Here is a 14,718-nt window from a genome sequence, read left to right on the forward strand (position 1 = left end):
CAAAATTTGTGTTTCTATATAAAGGGCTGATTTAACAAGGGAACATAGGGAGGTGTCATTTGCACCCACATTGTTCTATTAACATTTAAGTGCACCCCACAATAAGGGATGTCTTGCTGCCTCTTGGAATAAAACAGATAGCAAATCAGTCTTCAGTGCTTTTTTTTTCTTAAAAAAAATGTTTAGAGGCACTCTCATTTTCCTACTCCTATTGAAATACTGCCCCTCAATGAGGCCAAACTTAGATTCACAAAATGTTTAGGGGTATGCGCACCCCTGCATCCTCCCAGAAAACAAGCAGTCAGTATGTATATATGTATGTATTGCATTTAGTGCATTTGCACCCTGCTCTTCAGCCAAAAATGCCCCCAGAGTGGCTTACATACAACCCATTAAAACAAGGTAGTCCCTGCCTGCAGGCTTACAATCTAAAACACACAACACACAAGGGGAAACGGGACAGGAAGCGAAGAAGAAGAAAGCAAACTCATAAACCATCTGTTGTTTCAACACACCAATTGAGCGCTAGCAACTGGTTGCTCCCTTTGACAGCAGCGGTGAAAGCAAATATTTGCATCAAGCCAGCAATGGGAGAGAAATTCTCATTAGTTCACATTTCACATCAAACCTGCCTAATCTGCACTACCCAATGCAATAAACGAACCAAAACATGGCAAGCCTATGAAACTCACACTTCTTTGATTTTTGCAATGCAGTTGTCCAACGAACCCTATGCACATACTGGGTGGGTGGGTGTGCATAAAATGCATATACCTGTCAAAATAATGTACAGAGGGTCCGTGTCTCCCTCCCCCAGGGTTACCCAATAGAAGGGCTGGGGCACACCTTTTGGAGTAGAGGTCTGACACCCTGACATGCATAAACATTTGGCAATTTGGAGATGGGTAGTCTGCGCCGCCCAAGTATAACTATTATTATTATTATTATTATTATTATTATTATTATTATTATTCACGAAATACCACTCTGCGCATGCCCCAAAGCACTCTCTTCCCTATTTACTAGCCGCTCGCAAAAGGGGAAAAAAACCTGGAACTAAAACAAAAACCTGGGGAGTTTTACACGCCGCTTTGGACACCCAGCCAGCCCACAACCCGGGTTGCCCGGCGATCCTCCCCCTGTTCCGGAAGGCCGGGCTCCGGAGCCCAGGAGGCGCGGCTACGAAGCCCGCCCGCCGGCGCGCACGGAGGAGGAGCGGGAGGAGGAGCGGCCGCCGCCGATGGAGGAGCAAGAGCCCCGGCAGGAACGCGCCGCGTGCGAGCCGAAAGAAGCCCCCGAAGAGAGCGTGGCGCTCCGCTTCCAGCGCGGCTTCCTCGCCGGGAAGCGGCTGCGCGATTTGCCCTGGGAGGTGAGGAGGCGGAGCGAAGGACGCGCGGTCGGGGGCTGGCCTGGGCGTGCCTTGCGCGGAAGCAGGGGACTGGGCGAGCTAGCCCCATCGGCTAAGGATGGGACCGGGGGAGTCTGGTTCTGTTCGGGGGGCGCTAGAGGGGCTTTGTTTGGGGGCAGAGGAGCAGTCCTTTGCATTAGGAGAAAAGCCTTAGACGGAGACTTTGGTCTGCTACCGGCTGAAATAAGAATTCGGCCGCGTGGGCAGAAGTGGTTTTTAAAAAAGAAAAAGAGCAACGGCGGAGAGAGTAGTTTCCCCCGGCCACATTTTAATCCCAGCCAGCATCTGCTGCTAAGAGCCTGACTGCTGGATCAAGCCAAAGGCCTCTTTAGTCCAGCATCCTATTCTCACAGTGGCCAACCAGAATCCCTGTATACAAGAGCACACTCTCCAGCAACTGCTATTCAGATACATACTGTCCCTGATACGGGAAGTTGCAACCACCATGGCTAGTAGCCACCGAATTTAAATGCATCAGAGAGTAGATACTTCTGTGGCCTGCCTGGTCCAGCATTCTATTCTCACAGTGGCGGAACAGATCCCCTGGTTGGGCTGACTGCAAGCAAATCTCTCCCCGCCTGCAGTTGTCAACAAGACTCTCTGTACAGTGGTACCTCGGGTCAAGAACTTAATTCTTTCTGGAGATCCGTTCTTAACCTGAAACTGTTCTTAACCTGATATACCACTTTAGCTAATGGGGCCTCCTGCCACCACTGCGCAATTTCTGTTCTCTTCCTGAAGCGAAGTTCCTAACCCGAGGTACTATTTCTGGGTTAGTGGAGTCTTTAACCTGAAGCGTCTGTAACCTGAAATGTCTGTAACCCAAGGTACCACTGTACTGCTATGTGGCTACTGGTGGTGGTGACCTTTGCACAGCTGTAGCTTTACACCTCCTTTGCAGATAGTTTAATTTTGCACTTTGTTATAAATTCTCCACCCGGAACTTTAGTTGAAGGTCAGGCAGGAAATTTTTTGACAAATAGATAATGTGCCCCTTCGATCCTAGGTTAACCTGAGCGTGACCTGCCTTGGCATCTCTCCCGTTTTGTGAGATACACTACCTAATCCGCTCCTGGAAGAAAGGCTTAAAATGGAAAAGCTATTCTTAATCCATAATTGGACCGTCTACCCAGGGGTTTAATTAACCTGGACATGAACTCAACGGTGGTTGAGTTGCAGCCAAATCCAATGCAAAAACTTTTGAACTTCCAAGGGAAGAGCTTGAAAAATCTCAGGTCAACCTCCAGCATCTCCAGTTAGTGGTGTGAAAGATTCCTGATCTGAACAGTTCCTGGAGAGCTGCTGCCAGTCAGGGTAGACAGCACTGAGTTTGATGGACTAATGTATAAGGCTGTTAAGACCATTAGTCCATCAAGCTCAGTATTGTGAGTCAGTGGCTCTCTGGGGACTCTGGGGTGAGAGTAGCTCAGTCAGTAGAGCACGAGACTCTTAAACTCGGGGTCATGGGTTTGAGCTCCATGTTGGGCAAAAGATTCTTGCATTGCAGGGAGTTGGGCTAGATGACCCTTCCAACTTTACAATTCTATGATTCTTCAGACCAGGAACCTTTCCCAGCCCTAACTAGAGATGCTGTGGCTTGGACCTGGGATCTTCTGCATGAAAAGCAGGTGTTCAGCCACTTATAGCTTGCTCAGCTCATTCTCTGTAAAGCAGTATGTGATACTCTCAGACCTTCCTTTAGGCTGGAATCCTAAACATAAGAATCTCAGAAGTGGGAGACAGAGGGTGCTAGAGCTGCGTTTGACCAGTGGGGGGGGAGGACTGCTGGTTTCTCCCACCCCTTTGGGATAACCAGGCAACAAACAAAAAAGACTCGTATTTAAGGCTGATGAATGTTCTGTAAGCATCCTTGTCGCTTTTGATCAATGACCGGGTCTAAAAATTCTTTCTTCGTTCAAGCGTTCATATGATTTGCAATAAGCTCATCTCAGCAATATTGAATGTGACAGCTTACTAGTGTATTATTTTATCACTAAATAAGCGGATATGAAAATAGCTGCCAAAAGTAGCTCCTGACCACCTTGAACACAACCGCTACTTCTTTAGAACACTCCAGGGGTCCCTGCACTGAGAATCCTGGTGTTGGGGGGGGGGTATTGGATGCAACCCACCCACTTGCTCCATGCTGGAAATGTACAGCTAGCACATCCCCCAATAGTTAGCAGATTGACCTACAACCCCTAAGAATAAGACCCATTGAACACAGTGGGCCTTCCTTCTAAGTAAAAATGCATGAGATTGTGTTGTTCGGGGCCATTAAAAGGTAAAGGGACCCCTGACCATTAGGTCCAGTCATGGCCGACTCTGGGGTTGCGGCGCTCATCTCACTTTATTGACCCAGGGAGCCGGCGTACAGCTTCCAGGTCATGTGGCCAGCATGACTAAGCCGCTTCTGGTGAACCAGAGCAGCGCACGGAAATGCCATTTACCTTCCCGCTGTAATCTACTATTTATCTACTTGCACTTTGACGTGCTTTCAAACTGCTAGGTGGGCAGGAGCAGGGACTGAGCAACGGGAGCCCACCCCGTCGCAGGGATTCGAACTGCCTACCTTCTGATCAGCAAGTCCTAGGCTCTGTGGTTTAACCCACAGCGCCACCTGTGTCCCTTTTGGGTGTATTAAAGGTAAAGGTACCCCTGCCCGTCTATTGGGTCTATTACTTGGTACTTAAAAAGACTTGAGCCACAGGCCCGTGACACAGATTTGCATCCTAGGAACTGGGGTAGTTTCCATTGGTCCATCTAGCTCAATATTGTCTGCACTGACTGGCAGAGGCTCTCCAGGAGTTCAGGCAAGGAGTCTCTACCAGCCAAACCTGGAGATGCTGCAGATTGAACTTGCAATCTCACTCTTTAAAAAAAAACAAAAAAACAAAACACCTTAACCAACAAAATGCAGTGTTGCGTCGGCTGAGAAATTCCACTAGCCCCTTATGCCTGCACGGAGCTCTGGATTTCTTGTGCAGTATGCTAGTAGCAGAGAGTGTTGCTTTAATTTAGTTTTTTAATAAAGTTGTTTCTCCCCTCAAAGTAAAATTAAATAGGGGCGATTTCTTCTTTCCCAGAAAGTTCTTTGCCTGATGCTTTCATTCATCTGTTAACAGCATTTGGTAATTTAAAGCAGCAGCAACAACAAAAGAGTTTACCGTATTTTTCCCTCTATAACACGCAGATTTTTTCTCCTAAAAAGGAAGGGGAAATGTCTGTGCGTGTTATAGAGCGAATGTGTGGTCCCTGGAGCCAAAAAATCAAGCAAAAGTCAAATCGCGAGTCACGGAGAAGGGAAACCTGAAAAGAGGAAGCGGCTGCTTTCCTGCATTCTGCCTCAGGGTTTTACTGCCCACCCTCCTCTGTTTCGTTGCTGTGATTGCTGAAAAGGAACAAAGAGCAGGGAAAGCCCCTCCCCTCCAGGCAAGCAGAGTGTCGTTCTTTCTAATTCCTCTCTGTGCTCCGGTGCTGCTGGGGGAGAGGGAGAGAGAGTGGGGGAGGGAGAGGGAGAGGGGGGGAGGGAGAGGGAGAGAGAGGGGGGAGGGAGAGAGGGAGAGAGAGAGAGAGAGAGAGAGAGAGAGAGAGAGAGAGAGAGAGATGGCTGGCTTGGGGGGGAACTTTTGCCTTTCTTTCCTCCCACCCGTTAAATCACTCTCCAGCATTCTTAACCAGCTGCTTCTCTGCCCTCTCATGTCCCTTCTTTGTTTTTCCTTTGCTCCCCACTTAAAATGTGGTTACAAAGCATAGATCCCACTGTTGCCTGGGGCTGCAATGGTGCAAAAACGTGGTTAAAAAGCATGGATCCACATGGATCCTCAGGATCTTTGCATTGGGTCACCCCAAATTCACCATCAGATCACATAGCATGTCCATGGCTACAGCCTGCACCAAAAAAATCACGCACCCACTGTTGCCTGGGGCTGCAATGGTGCAAAAAGGTGGTTAAAAAGCATGGATCCACATGGATCCTCAGGATCTTTGCATTGGGTCACCCCAAATTCACCATCAGATCACATAGCATGTCCATGGCTACAGCCTGCACCAAAAAAATCACGCACCCACTGTTGCCTGGGGCTGCAATGGTGCAAAAACGTGGTTAAAAAGCATGGATCCACATGGATCCTCAGGATCTTTGCATTGGGTCACCCCAAATTCACCATCAGATCACATAGCATGTCCATGGCTACAGCCTGCACCAAAAAAAGCACGCACCCACTGTTGCCTGGGGCTGCAATGGTGCAAAAATGTGGTTACAAAGCATGGATCCACAGGGATTCTCAGGATCTTTGCATTGGGTCACCCCAAATTCACCATCAGATCACATAGCATGTCCATGGCTACAGCCTGCACCCAAAAAATCACGCACCCAGTTGCCTGGGGCTGCAATGGTGCAAAAACGTGGTTACAAAGCATGGATCCACAGGAATTATCAGGATTTTTGCATTGGGTCACCCCAAATTCACCATCAGATCACATGTCTGTGGCCACAGCATGAAGCACAAAAATGATACATCCACTGTTTCATTCAGAATGTTTTTTCCCTTGTTTTCCTCCTCTAAAAACGATGTGCGTGTTATGGTCAGGTGCGTGTTATAGAGCGAAAAATACGGTAATTTCAGCAACTGAAACCACCAGAGAATATTTCCAGCATAGATCAGAAAAGCAGCATTGCAGCAACTGCTGTTACAAATGCACACAATAAATAGAATTAAATATCACTCTGCTAATTGCTACATTTGCCTTTTCTGTTGCGTTCCATTATTTCCTAGCTGCTTTGGGTACCAAGGGGCCATAGCTCGGTGGCAGAGCCTCTGCTTTGCATGCGGAAGGTCCCAGGTTCAATCCCAGGTAGGGCTGAGAACGATTCCCTGCCTGAAACCCTAGAAGGCCGTTGCCAGTCAGTGTAAGATGGACCAATGATCTGACTCATTATAAGGCAACGTCCTATGTTCCATGAAGCAACTTCCAAACATTCCAAGCAGTGTGACCAAGAAGTGGTATCTAAGGCAGAGCTATGCAAATGAAAGGTTGGGGCTTTGCAGATGGAAGTGGAGCAGATTCTAGTGGCTAGATTCACCGTATGCAAAAGGCAGCATTAGCCCAGAGGTGTTTTTGAGGGGGGGTCTCTCTCTCTCTCTCTCTCTCTCTCTCACACACACACACACACACGCATTTGCAGAGGGACAGTTCTCAAAAGTTGTCCAACTGTGTCCATAACTTATATAAAGTCTTAACCCACTTTCTAGTCTGCAAAAGCTTATGCCATAATAAAATTCGTGGTTGGGGTGCCACAATACTTTTTTGCTGCTCCCCCCCCCCACACACACACCTTACCTGATCATTTATGTTTCTTGTGATCTAGGATCTTGAACAGATACTAAAGAATTCAGAAGACTCCTCGCCACTGCTGACTGTTTTACAGAAGGTAAACATCTGTGGATAACTGCATATACTTCATGCTCCATATGCAATTAGATACTGTGAAGAAACTGAGGTGGGGGGGGCAGCTGCGGGGGAATCTGGCCCCTCACAGACACTCTACCGCTTTTTCTAGTGATGAGTTTTTCTCTTTGGGTTTTGTTTCGGGGGCTTTGGGAGGAGGGGTGACCAGTTTCATACTGCAAGCAACAGGGCATCTTCACACTGATCTACATCTTCAGAAAAAGGCATGCGGCAGAGCCTTTCAAAGACTGGGCCACCAGAAAACAGGTGGGGAATTTAATGTTTGAGGTTTTTCTCTGTAAAACAACATGGGAAATAAGCATGTTGGGTGGAAAAGGGGTCCAAAATTATCATTTTTCTGAAACGCTTGCTTTCAGTGAGCAGTGAATCCATATTGTGAGGCAGAAGTCAGTCACCCAAACTCCCACCTATTATAATAGTGTAGGTTGGTGGGGGGGGGGGCTGCCTGGATTATATCCATGGGTCTGTTCCAGGCCTGTTATCCTGCATCTATGAGGTTTAGACTCTTAATAGAAGAAGAAGCTGAACTGGTTGGATAATATAATAGTGTTAGCTGGCCAGCTAAATCCTGCCAATTATATGTCCAAAGATGTTTCCCTGTTGCTTTAAATTACAATGATAACATGTCAGGGAACTGACATCAGAGCGAGAAGCGGAGGCAGGGCTCCCGAACGATGCTGGAGAGGGGAGCAGCAGGGGGGAAGGAATTCAGTGTAACACCAATAGGGAAGAGAGGGAGATGGAGGAATTGGTGACAGGGCTCCCAGACCCTTCACCCGAATCTAGTGGAGAGAGCGCTGGCACGCCCCTGCCTTCCCCTCACTTGCGCAGACGCGTTCCGCGCAGGGAACATAGGAGGAGACTTGGGGTCAAACAGCTTTTATGCTGGAAGAGGTTTAAGAGACGCCCACTGACGGATTCTGCAAGTGACTAACAGGTCACGGAGGGAGAGCTCTGACCCCAAGCATGGTTGGGCAAGCAAACTAACTAAACCGAAGGCAATTTACGCACAAGTAACCCCTCACAACCATTACATAACATCATCACTTTTCCAACATGTTTTGTAACATATAGTTGTACGTGTTACTTTGGCCCGAGGGTAGCCAACTCCTCTACGACTACAACTCCCATCACCCCTGACCATTAGCTATCTGCGGCTGATAGGAGTTGGAGCCAACAACATCAGGAGAGGCAGCGGGTTGGCTACTCCTACTTTGGCCTGGGAGTTTTCTAGCTGACGCACACAGTTATTTCAGTGTGTTGCCTTTATCGGCTGTTGCGTTTATTTGTTTCAGACTGTTTATCACCCGCTGTGCTTGAAGTACCCTCTCTCAGTGAAGTATAGAAGATGCTTCTTATCAGAGCTTATTAAGAAGGTAAAAATATGATAGTAATATGGCTTATACCACTGAAGTTGTGATAGTTCAGTCCTTCATGGTGTCATCACCTGGAGATTAGACCACTCTAAGGCACTCTTCGTGGGACTGCCCCTTGAAGACAGTACAGAAACTTCAGCTGGTTTTAAATGCAGCTGCCGGACTACTGATTGGAACTAGTTGATTCTATATTTTTTATTTTGTTTGCAGAATTTTGTACCCACTCTTCAGCCCAAAATGCTTCCTGCCTGTCAGTTTCCCATAGGCACCTGGTTGGCCAGTGTGATGGCAAGATGCTGGACTAGATGGGTTATGTGACTTGTAGGAAAGAACCCTCACTCTGGGACCTCCCCAAAACAGCTCAACGAGGACTGAGCATGCTCAGTATGCATGGAATGCTGGTGCCCAGATGTGGGAGGGAGGGTGGAACAGAACAGCTGGAAACCAGAACGGCTGCACTCTGCAATTGCAACATGAACCCACGACGGTGTTTGCTGCCTGTGAGATATTCAAAGATCATTGGACTTCTGGTTCTTTCTTTTCTTCATGCAGCATGAGTCCATGGGTGCCGAACCTCTGGAACAGCTATACGAAGCGATTGGGGACGTCTTAAACACTGAAGAAACCACACAGTGTTATAAAAGCTATTTATTGGTAAATAAGAACGTCTTTATTCTGTGTGTACTGTGGGTGACCTTTCTTTATTGATTTGCATGGATATCCCTCTTTTCCTCCAAAGTGCTCTGGGTGAAATATGTGGTTCCTCCCCCTTTTGGTCCTCACAACAACCCTGCAAGGTTGCTTAGGGTGAGAGACAGCAATTGGCCCAAGATCAACCAGTGAGCTGCATGACTTAGTGGGCATTTGAAACCAGGACTGGAGTAGTGGCAAAGTCAGAGGTGCAGGGTTCCTTCATGATAGTAACAGTCAACCCCGCCCCCCTTCTAAGATTATGCAACCTTATAAGACTGTTGCTTGGGACGCGGGTGGCGCTGTGGGTAAAAGCCTCAGTGCCTAGGACTTGCCAATCGTATGGTCGGCGGTTCGAATCCCCGCGGCGGGGTGAGCTCCCGTCTTTCGGTCCCAGCTCCTGCCCACCTAGCAGTTCGAAAGCACCCCTAAGTGCAAGTAGATAAATAGGTACTGCTTTATAGCGGGAAGGTAAACGGCATTTCCGTGTGCTGCGCTGGTGCTGGCTCGCCAGAGCAGCTTCGTCACGCTGGCCACGTGACCCGGAAGTGTCTCCGGACAGCGCTGGCCCCCGGCCTCTTGAGTGAGATGGGCGCACAACCCTAGAGTCTGTCAAGACTGGCCCGTACGGGCAGGGGTACCTTTACCTTTACCTTTTTATAAGACTGTTGCATAATTATACAATAAGAATAATTGGGGATGAATCGCAACCATCAGGGCAGAACTCTATATGTGTTACCTTTCTGCTAGATCTACTGTTTTCTGTGCATTATACATGGGGAAATGATTTGGAATGCTCAGGTATTTAAGTGTTTTCTTAAAATATTATGGTATATTGCTCTCTTTTCTTTTTTGGTAGCCCTCTGGAGATGCCATTACACTTTGTGAGAGCGTCGCAATTATTTCACGGGGAACCACAGGCCTTGTCACGTGGGATGCTGGACTTTACCTGGCTGAATGGGCGCTGGAGAATTCTGCAGTTTTTTGCAACAGGTAGCTATTTCTTGTTGTGCTCAGTCATAGGCAGACCCCAGTGCTGGTCAGGGCTTATTAGCCTTGGGATCCCTGCAGAGGTTTGTGAGGAGCTATTGGAAGGCAATATAGGGACGCGGGTGGTGCTGTGGGTAAAAGCCTCAGCGCCTAGGGCTTGCCGATCGAAAGGTCGGCGGTTCGAATCCCTGCGGCGGGGTGCGCTCCCGTTGCTCGGTCCCAGCGCCTGCCAACCTAGCAGTTCGAAAGCACCTCCGGGTGCAAGTAGATAAATAGGGACCGCTTTCTAGCGGGAAGGTAAACGGCGTTTCCGTGTGTGGCTCTGGCTCGCCAGAGCAGCGATGTCACGCTGGCCACGTGACCCGGAAGTGTCTCCGGACAGCGCTGGCCCCTGGCCTCTTGAGTGAGATGGGCGCACAACCCCAGAGTCTGACAAGACTGGCCCGTACGGGCAGGGGTACCTTTACCTTTTTATTGGAAGGCAAACCAGACAGCAGTTTAGTTTTGCGTATTTTTTTCCATGGTGGCATTGACATTCTGAGTCATTGTTGCTTCTAATGCTGTTTTACTATATCTTGTCAACCACCTTGGAACTGATAAGGAAAGGTGGTGTGTGCATGTCTAGATAGATTGATAAATCAATAGATTTATGATTAGACTTAAATAAATAGTATTGGGCGGTATATTTATTTATTTTTATTTAACAGGATTTATATGCCAATTAAAATGTCAAAGCCTTTAAGGAATTTTCTTAGGCCAGCCATTTTCTCAGCCTAACCTACCTCACAGGGTCGCTGTGAGGATAAAATCGGGAGAAAGAGAACCACCTTGAGCTTCTTAGAGGAAAGGTGGGATATAAATGTAATAAATACCTAAAATATAAAATATCCATTAAAATGGCTGATGAAATTGGTCTTTAAAAACAAACTAGCCTAACTTTTTTTTTTTCAAAATCAAGGCATTTTAAAAAATGTATGTTATTAGATAAAATTACATTTTAAATACACGTAAAAATGTACATGTCTGGATAGGCGTGGTCAACCCAAAAAGGTGTAATATTCAATGCATTTGTTCTTTCAGTGCAAGGACTTTCAGCTGTGCAACAGGGCTTCCTCTCCCTCCCTCGTCACCTGCTTCCCAAGTCCCCTAACCCCCCAAAGCAAATTCAGGGAGGGTGAAGAGGAAAACAGGGAGTGAAAAAGAGTGGGGTTCTGTTGTGCACACAAAAGTCCTTGCATAAGTGCATTGGATACGTCCCAAGGTTTATATATACAGTGGTACCTCAGGTTACATATGGGATGCGGGTGGCGCTGTGGGTAAAACCTCAGTGCCTAGGACTTGCTGATCGTAAGGTCGGCGGTTCGAATCCCCACGGCGGGGTGAGCTCCCGTCGTTTGGTCCCAGCTCCTGCCCACCTAGCAGTTCGAAAGCACCCCTAAGTGCAAGTAGATAAATAGGTACCGCTTTATAGCGGGAAGGTAAACGGCGTTTCCGTGTGCGGCACTGGTGCTGGCTCACCAGTGCAGCTTCGTCACGCTGGCCACGTGACCCGGAAGTGTCTTCGGACGGCGCCAGCTCCCGGCCTCTTAAGTGAGATGAGCGCACAACCCTAGAGTCGGTCACGACTGGCCCGTACGGGCAGGGGTACCTTTACCTTTACCTCAGGTTACATATGCTTCAGGTTACAGACTCTGCTAACCCAGAAATAGTGCTTCAGGTTAAGAACTTCGCTTCAGGATGAGAACAGAAATCGTGCTCCGGCTGCGCGGCGGCAGCAGGAGGCCCCATTAGCTAAAGTGGTGCTTCAGGTTAAGAACAGTTTCAGGTTAAGTACGGACCTCCAGAACGAATTAAGTACTTAACCTGAGGTACCACTGTATAAGAAAATTGTATATGTGTGTGTATGTTGTATATTTTGATCCAAAGATGCTTGAAACCCAAAAATGATTTGAAAATGTGGGATCTGAATATATGGAAAACCTGCTTTCAGCTTACCTACCTCCCTGAAACCTTTAGCTTCCTACATTTTTTGCTCATATCCTTGTCTTCTTTAACATGATTTGCTGCTGTTCTCTTTTCTTAGGAGTGTTTTGGAACTAGGAAGTGGGACCGGACTGACAGGCATTGCAATTTCCAAAGCTTGCCGTCCCAGGACATACACGTTCAGCGATCACCACGAGTGTGTTCTTCAACAGCTGTCGGAGAATATCCGCTTGAACGGCCTGTTTCTGCCACCTGAAACTCGCGGTCATGGCGTGGCAAAACAAGAGATCTGTGAGGCTGAGCTTCCTGGATCCCAGGGCCCTGAAATAACCATAGCAGAGCTTGACTGGAACCTAGTTACAAAAGATCGGCTGGCAGAACTTCAGAGCCCTGACGTCGTCATTGCTGCAGGTACAGTGCGCTGAATGCAAATGTTATGTTCAGACCAGGCATAGGCAAACTTGGCCCTCCAGATGTTTTGGGACTACAACTTCCATCATCCCTGACCACTGGTCCTGTTAGCTAGGGATGATGGGAGTTGTAGTCCCAAAACTTCTGGAGGGCCGAGTTTGCCTATGCCTGGTTTAGACTACCGTAATGTGCTGTGGGTGGGGCTTCCCTTATGACTAGTCTGGAGGCTGTAGCTGGTGCAAAATGCCACTGCTCAGTGGTGACTGGTTCTCCTTATCGGGTGCAAATCTTGCCAGTCCTCAGGGATCTGCATTGGCTTCCCATTAACCTCTGGATCCTGTTTTTTATATTGAGAGTCCTGAAGATCTCTGAGCATATTACCTGAAAGACTGTATTCACTATCCATTAAGGGCATTATATGTGGAACTCTGCTGTTTTTGCCACAGCTTAATGGTTATCGCCTTGCGGTAAAGCAGAGGTGGGCTTTTTTACGAGTGGCTCCAGTGTGGTGCCGCCAGCAAGACCAGGCAGTTCATTTTTTTATCTCCATACTTTTTATATAATCAACAGCATTCCACTCCAGATCAGCCTTTTCCAACTTTGGGTCTCCTGTCTTCTACTTTATATACCTTCAGATCCTACACTCTGGAGCAACAGAAAATAATCTTGCTCCATCATTCATGCAGCAAGCCTTTAGATATTTGAAGATGGCTATTGTATCCCTTCTCAGTGTTCTCTTCTCCCGGCTAAACATACTCGGCAACCTCATCTGTTCCTCATAGGGCTCAGTTTCCAAACACTTAAATCATCTCAGTTGCCCTCCTCCACACACATTGTCAATATATTTCTTAAAAACGGTGGTGCCCAGAACTGGACTCCAGGGTCTGACCATTTGGGGTTTCAGACAGCAGCACCCGCTGATGTCACTATGACACGAGGAGACTTACAGGTGCATGACCCTGCCCACCTCTCAAAGTTGGGGGGCCCAGGGGTGGAGGAGATAAAAATTTAGCTTGCCAGCCAGTAAAGACTCCATCCAACAGCTTTCTCCCAGATTTCCCCCATATACTTCCTGCTTTCTTCATTTTCTTTGTGTGTCTGTTTTTTGAATGCACCCTTTCCAAGCAGATGTAGTATATGATCCGGAGCTGACACAGTCCCTTATTGGCATTCTGCAAAAGCTTTCCAGCTGCAACGGTGATGGGGAGGCCCCAGAAGTCTACATCGCCTGCACAATTCGAAACCCAGATACTTACTGCCGGTTCCAAACAGAGCTTGGTAGGTGTCCTTACTCTCAGAATCTTGAACCAGCTATAGCTCCCAGAATATATTTTTGGGTGGGGGCGGAGACGTGATTGTTTAAGTTGGCATTGTAGTACTTTAAATGTATGGAGCGCATGTGGTCCAAGTAATCTAAATCTCTAAGTTCTGCAGATAAATTGGGATGGGGAACATTTTGGCAGCCTCGCTGAGTGTAACCCCTTTTCTTCCTGTCTCTCATTCCAGGTAAAGTTGGGATCAGATGGCAAGTTGTCCCCAGCCCTCAGAAGAAACTTTTCTCTTATGACCAACATGCTAATATAACAATTCTAAGATTGCATGTTTAAATTTCTGTTTTCTCTAAAACACTCATTTTATCGTTAATCCATCAAATTTTATTATGCCATCACAGACCTGTTAAATATCTGCATACAGTTTCTACCAGAACTGTTTGATATCTCATACTAACTTTTGTATTTTCTTTCAAACTTTAATAAAATCTGTTGGGGAAGGAAAAAGCAAATTCTACCAGAATATGAGTCAAAAAAATATGGTGCATTTTATAAAACACGAAAAAGAGGAGAAGAACTCAAACACTTTCGAACTCACAAAGTGGTTTACTAAGCTTTGCAACAGAGTGAAAAATCCAGCAACTGTGACTGTACATAATGGAGGTGCTGTTTGTAAGGTGAAAAAAAGCAGCCTGCTGGAATAATTGTTTAACAGCAAGTGAAGGATGTCAACTGGACTCTAAATAAGAAATGATGCCGTAATGGAAGGAAATGATGATGATGATCATAGGTTTGAAACAGGAGCGGGAAACCTGATTTTGAGAAATTGTATTAGATTAATTTGGTTTGATTTGTAATAATTTGGAAAATTAATAAAAATGATTTTTTTTTTAAATCCAACAACTGTTTGCGTGCAAAGGTCAAAGTTAAATTTATTGCTCTGCCCACCACCGTGCACCCCCAGAAGGTTCCCCAGAAGGCAATGTGGCCCTCACCTGAATAAAGGTTCCTTTCTCCTAATGTAGGCCTTCTCCCCAGTTGCTACCACCTTACCCTCAGCCTCCAGATCACCCAGAGGAGTTACTCCCAGCAGTTGAGTGTCTGATATTATTGCAGC

The 14,718-nt window shown here is 47.0% G+C and overlaps 1 protein-coding gene across 2 annotated transcripts; it reads left to right on the forward strand.

Annotated features, from left to right (window-relative positions):
• Positions 1 to 1,164: 1,164 nt before the first annotated feature.
• Positions 1,165 to 14,490, forward strand: EEF2KMT (eukaryotic elongation factor 2 lysine methyltransferase). 2 transcript variants are annotated; one of them, XM_028706520.2, is made up of 8 exons: positions 1,165 to 1,369; positions 6,780 to 6,842; positions 8,176 to 8,256; positions 8,809 to 8,910; positions 9,806 to 9,939; positions 12,020 to 12,330; positions 13,459 to 13,608; positions 13,837 to 14,490. In XM_028706520.2, exons 1-8 carry the CDS (start codon positions 1,241 to 1,243, stop codon positions 13,935 to 13,937), a joined length of 1,071 nt encoding a protein of 356 aa, XP_028562353.2. In that variant the 5' UTR covers positions 1,165 to 1,240; the 3' UTR covers positions 13,938 to 14,490. The 2 variants fall into 2 exon arrangements, with proteins under 2 accessions (XP_028562353.2, XP_028562352.2); XM_028706519.2 differs by lacking the exon at positions 8,176 to 8,256.
• Positions 14,491 to 14,718: the final 228 nt, after the last annotated feature.

Source organism: Podarcis muralis, chromosome 14, assembly GCF_964188315.1.
Source record: "Podarcis muralis chromosome 14, rPodMur119.hap1.1, whole genome shotgun sequence".
NCBI classification, from domain to species: Eukaryota; Metazoa; Chordata; class Lepidosauria; order Squamata; family Lacertidae; genus Podarcis; species Podarcis muralis.